Source organism: Archocentrus centrarchus, chromosome 11 (assembly GCF_007364275.1).
Source record: "Archocentrus centrarchus isolate MPI-CPG fArcCen1 chromosome 11, fArcCen1, whole genome shotgun sequence".
In the NCBI taxonomy this organism is placed as follows: Eukaryota; Metazoa; Chordata; class Actinopteri; order Cichliformes; family Cichlidae; genus Archocentrus; species Archocentrus centrarchus.
Genome location: NC_044356.1, coordinates 29,431,799 through 29,437,760, shown reverse-complemented (window position 1 = coordinate 29,437,760; position 5,962 = coordinate 29,431,799). Strand labels below are relative to the sequence as shown.

The 5,962-nt window shown below is 41.1% G+C and overlaps 1 protein-coding gene across 1 annotated transcript; it reads left to right on the top strand.

Annotated features, from left to right (window-relative positions):
- The first annotated feature begins 1,165 nt into the window (after positions 1–1,165).
- Positions 1,166–5,184, top strand: sh3bgrl3 (SH3 domain binding glutamate-rich protein like 3). Its single transcript, XM_030741737.1, has 3 exons — positions 1,166–1,289; positions 3,352–3,519; positions 4,388–5,184. The coding sequence occupies exons 1-3, from the start codon at positions 1,245–1,247 to the stop codon at positions 4,451–4,453; spliced, it is 279 nt and encodes a 92-aa protein (XP_030597597.1). The 5' UTR covers positions 1,166–1,244; the 3' UTR covers positions 4,454–5,184.
- The last annotated feature ends 778 nt before the right edge of the window (positions 5,185–5,962 follow it).

The window sequence follows — 5,962 nt, the reverse complement described above, 5'->3', positions numbered from 1 at the left end:
AGCAAACACACAAAGTGTGTGCAGTTTGTCACACAGTGTGTCTGCTAGCTAAAAGAAGAGCTGCTGTATTTCAGGGAGAGCAAAGAGAGAGAAGTTCACAGAAATTCAGGACAGGAGAGGAAGAAGAGAGGTTAGATTTAAAGGTAAGGACTGGAAAATAAACTGAAGTATGCTGACTTTGTGTTATTCAAAGATTGTATTAAAATGCCGCAGTTTAGTGCGTGATAAACAGGTTAGCTGGTTGTACTGTATTTACAGTAAAGCTCTGTGTTGGTGCACAGAGGCTGTGTTGATGGTCAGAGTTACAGGTTACATCAGTGCAGCACAGTTTGAATCAAAGCTGCTGATGCTGAGATTCATTCACTGACTCCAACATTTCTACAGCCTGTATGCTGTCAGTGTAGGGGATGGAGATCAGCTCAGATAGCTGTGAAATACTGGGTTACATCTTTGTGAGTTCAGTTCATCCACACAGAGCAGTAAACCTCAGAGCAGCAGCAGCAGGTCAGCTGATCACAGCCTGCACACCAACATCATTTACTGCAGCTCACAATAGAAAGCTGTGGTTCTTCTCCCCATGCAGAGCCACTACAGCGGATCTTAGGGTTCCTCCACCTTCTGAATCCCACTGTAACCCCTGAGTATCCTCATGTTGGTGTTTAGGTGGAGACACAGTCACCCTCTACTATGGAGGACACAGAGAATAGACCTGTGTTTAAATTCCCTTTCACAGTTTGTTATTCAAGCTGAGTACATTCATTAGAATTAAAATTTAGATTGGAATAACGTTTGTGTTCTCATGTATTATTTTATATTATTACAATAATATATAATAAGGTTCAGTTAGCTTTACACAAAAAAGCAGGTAGAAATGTCTCCCAAGGAGCTACTTTTACTTTCTTACTTTGAGTAAATTTCAGAACCTGTACTTTTTTACTTTTACTTAAGTAAAGAAGTTGAACCAGTACTTTGACTTTTACCAAAGTATTTTTTAACACAAGTACTTGTACTTCTACTTAAGTACAGAATGTCAGTACTTTTGCCACCTCTGCTGAGTCTGAGATTTCAGTTTAGAAGATTTCAGAGTCCAAATGCAAATCTACTTTCCCCCTATGGATTTAATTTTTATTTTGAAAATCTCGTGTTGCCGGACGTTCTTCCGCTTATAATTGCTAGCTTGATAGCAGCGAGAGAAAGCTACTTGTAAGCAGATACACAAAGGGAGAGTGGAAGGATCTGCAGCTATGGGGATCAAACTGTACTACACCACCGTTACTGCCTCACGGACGGTGAGTCGAGCAGCCATAATTCGATACGTGTACCATTATATTTATGTTTGTTTTTTTAGCTCCGGTGGCAGCAGCTAGCAATGCTCAATTCCAACAGACACACCCAGCACCCTATCAGTAGTCAGCTTCCTCCTGACTAACAGTGCAGCGGGCCTATGCCTAACTCACTGCCCCTTTATTTCATTATTGAAACGTCAGCGTTATTAGTATGGAAGCTTAGTGATCATTAAAGTTACAATTGGGAATTCTATTAAAAACTTAGAGGACGTGTAAAGACGAAGCAGATTGCATTATTCCACCTAGGTTCCTTCCCTTGGTAGCAGAAAGGTGTTTTTTGTTTTTAATGAAGCAGCTTAGCTAGCAGGCTTCCCGTATATTTCTCCTTAAAACGCACGTTTACTTACACTAATCAGAGACATTGTCACAGTGTTACTGTGGTACATGAGAAATAGCGAACACGTATCCGTTTCCTGTGCGGAGAGCCGCACACCAAACAGCATTAAAAAAATCTGTCAGCTTCTAGTTCTCGCTGATTTAAACCGTAAAATTAAGGCCTGGTTCAAGCAAAAACGTTTCTAATCCGTCAGCATGAATCAGATACACTAAACGGCAAATGTTTTGAAGGTATTTAACATTTTTGGCACACGCCAACCTTCATCTTCTTGTTCCAGTTATTCCAGGTCGATAGCTAGCCAGTATGGGGATCAGTAATAAAATAAAAATTTTCATTAAGTAAGAGCGACCTGATAGATTACATGTAAGCCGAAGTAACCAGTAGACGTTCGTATATGTAATACATCAAACCGCTTTATGTTGCCGTTTGTGTTTTTGTTTTTAAGAACAATGCAGCAAATTGTTGGATTTTGTATTAGAGTTCTGCTCATATTTCCTCAGACTGCAACAGGAAGGACTGAGTAGAACACGTTGATGTTGAGACTTCCTGCAGAGGTGTAGAAACTGACATTGTGCAGCACATTATTATTAAAACAATAATTTTGCAGGACTCTTTTAAATTTGCTTGTTACAGAGCACAGGGCCAAACATCTGGTCTCTATTAGCTGCGAGGAAATCACATAGTGAAAAAGATTTAGTGACGTGCATTCGCTTTTAACTCTTGCATGTGCAGCATTGCTTCTAGATAGCATGTTGGTGGCTGTGGTATACTACAGAGAAAATACAAAAATGTACATTTGTATCACTTTGTCATTTTTTGAACTGTTCTTTAAAGAAAAAAAATTAATGCCACAATGTACTTATGTAATATTTGTGTATTCACTTATGCTTCTTATATGTGGACTAATGAAATGCCTGAATACACGAATTGTTCTGCAATGGCATTAGTGCACAAAACATTTCTAGAGCACGTCAGTAGGTCAGACCTACTTTATTATCTTAATTTCCAGTTAGTCAGCTGCAGCTCACATAAAACTTCCCTGCTTCTGTGGAGCTTCTTCAAATTTTGTGGAACAAAGAGAAGCAATTCCCCTTTTTCAGTTTGAGTCACAGCAACTAAATGCCAGCCTGTGTGTTTCCAGTTGGTGCTCTTCATAGGTGTGGTTGCATTTACGAACACCCCCTCCCAACTTCCTCAGTCACCCAAAAAAAGATAGCAGACTGTCCACTCTGTCTATTAATCATCACCCATGAGCCAGATAAAGCTGCAGCTTTTACGGGCAAAGCTTCAAAAAAAAAAAACTACTTGAATCATATTTTTTCTATTCCAGTGCTATGCCTTGTAATCTGCTCTCAGGGAGAATAGTATTACAAGGTTTATTTGAACAGTGCTTCAGAGCAGTTTGGTGGCCTTCATCTGCCTTTCATTTATCGCACACTGACTAAAACACTTATCAGCTTAACAGCTATTGTGATTTTGCTCTGCTAAGGTCTGGAAATGTGATCAGTGAACAGCAGATTTGAAGTTGTGGTGTCGCATGTCACCGTCTGCAGATTAAACACTGAATGAATGAGTTGTCTCCTTCCTGCTGTTTGTACAAGAGTTGATTAAGTTCCTGAAACTCTTTTTGTTGTTTGTTTGTTTTTTTGGTGGGGGCGGGGGGTTTAGGTGAAGTCTCAGCAGGCGGAAGTGATACGAGTCCTCGAAAGTAAAAGCATCCAGTACGAGCTCATCGACATCTCTGTGGGCGGGGAGCTCCGCGACGAAATGAGAAGCAAAGCAGGCGACCCGACGGCGGTCCCTCCGCAGCTTTTCAATGAAGACCAGTACTGTGGGGTATGGAAAGCACACACATACACGCACATGAAAAACATGATCTTTTCTTGCTCATACGGCAGCAGGAAACAGCACTGTAGATTTTTGGCTGGTACTATCAACACAGTAATTGTTTGTCACATGTTTAATAAATCGCCATACGTTAAACGTTTGGTTAAAAACAAAAAATTGGAAACCATATTTTTGAAACTGAAATTTCAAATCCAATCCAGCATCCTGACACTTGAAACTCTTAAAGGCCAGTAAGGTGACTGTGACAGATTCATATATTTGAATAGTTAAACTCTACCTGCAGCATAGTTTAATCGCTTGGCTGACAAATGCTTAATTTTCATAAAGACAGTGTATTATTAAACACAAATATTTTTTTCTTGCCTTTGTGAAGCCATGCTGGCAACAGCTGATGACTAAATTTCAGGAAGTTAGTCTTGCTTTTATTTTCTTCCCTGCTATATTCCAGAGCTCAGCTTACGGTCATCCTCACCCCTCCGCACACACCGCATCAATGTATCAGAATGCAGGCATGGGCACACACCACATACTCACATTTTCCCACCATTAACTCCAGGCTGAACACACTGAAATGTTTTTTTTTCTTGCTCTTGGTTAAGTTACTGTGTTTGAAGCAACGAGTAGCGGATGCAGCAGTACTAGGTTTTTTTTTTTTTTTTAAATTGGAGCATTTTTCAGAACTGGTGTTCAGATGTTGATGTCAGTGACAGTTCTGCTGTTGGTTTATGGTGATCAAAGTGCTGTGCTGTTGAATTTCCAGCACCAGCTGTTGTGAAACTGTGCAGCCGCCACAATAACACGTTTCGGTCTTTGTGTTTGCGCCTTAACCCTTTTGGTGTTCTCTTCTTCTCGACAGAACTATGAAATGTTTTCTGAGGCGGTGGAAGCGGATACAGTGGAACAGTTTCTGAAGCTGGCGTGAGGATGACGGAGTGGAATTCTCTACCTAAACTCCCACTTCCCCACCCATCCCTTGCCCTATCAAGAGGCCCGTTGCCCAGTCTCTCTCCCTCTGCACCACTAGCAGTGACCACCCACTTTCAATGCCATAATGAAGAATGCCAAATATCATGAATCCTACTAATCAGTAAACACACATTCCCCCTATTGCACCATTACACTTTGAATCAGTCTTACTCTCTTTTTTATGTCTTTTTTTTTTTTTTCCCCCCATTTGATTTCTTAGAGCTTTTCTCTCCATCTGACAGGCTAGTGTTAATGCTCCTGGTCCATTAGGAATCAATGGGCTGCCTGAATATGCGGTAATTAGGTCGACTAATCTTGGCTGTGGCCAACTGATCGCTGGAGATTAAACTAATCCACTGGATGGCAACATTTAACCCAGAATCTTCCTGGCCGGGCAGGCAGACCAAGCACACCATCATCCATCAGTCTTAACTGCTTTGGCGTCTTATTCTGTAGCCTTCAGGTTCCCATGTTGTACATCGCAGCACATTGTTTACACTTCACATGGATGCAAATGTACACCTAAGTAGCAAATCCAATTATTTAGAATTACAGCAGCTAAAAGACGGCGTTTAGGTGAAGGCAGCTTTTGGTAACTTTGGTCCATCGATCTCTTTATGCAGGATGGGATCTGACCCATTTAGAGGAACAGTGCCACCAGAAATCGAGTGCATTCCCCCCCCCCCCCCCCCCCCCCCCCCAGTGAGCGTATCCTGGATAATCCTGGTTTCTGACCCTTAGAATGACCAGGGCAGGGCAGAGGACCGTTTTCATATAGACTTCATATAACCAGAAGTCTTTTTGCGATCACAGCTGCTGCCCCCTGGTGGCCATTAAAAAGAATACAGATTTAGGGCTCTTCCACACCTGCTTCAGTTTTCACATCCAGAAGCAACGTCCATCTTTTATCCCGTTTATGATGCGCACAGTATTCATGTAATTAAAACACCATGTTAAAATTTTTTTTTTTTTTTAAATTGTGGAAAAACATAAAAAAATAGGAATTAACAGGTAAACCAACAGCTGCGTCTTTGGTTTCAGGTCAAAACATTTTTTGATGACACCAAAGCATTACACATGGTTTATGGTTTATCTGGAATGGGCCAAACTTACTAAAAACAGGGTTTACGCCTTTAAAGAACAAACAAACAAAAAATAAAAACAGCTGCTTACATTTTGCATCCAGTAGAGTGGGATGAACGTATTAATGTCACATTTGGTGCCAATCTATATCTTCAGCTTCACACTTCAGCTGGTGGATGCTCACTGCAGTGTTAGCACTTAGCTGCCATCTTCTACATTTTCCATAGTGTTACAGTTTCACTTGAAAGCTTCGTTTCTGGCACCGATGGCTCCTCCGTATTCATAAACACGGGGCAAAAAGATGCCAAACAGTTAGAAAGAGTATTTGAAGAAAGAAAAGTGAATGATCTAGCTTTCAACCACGTAGCTTCTCTCCTTCCAG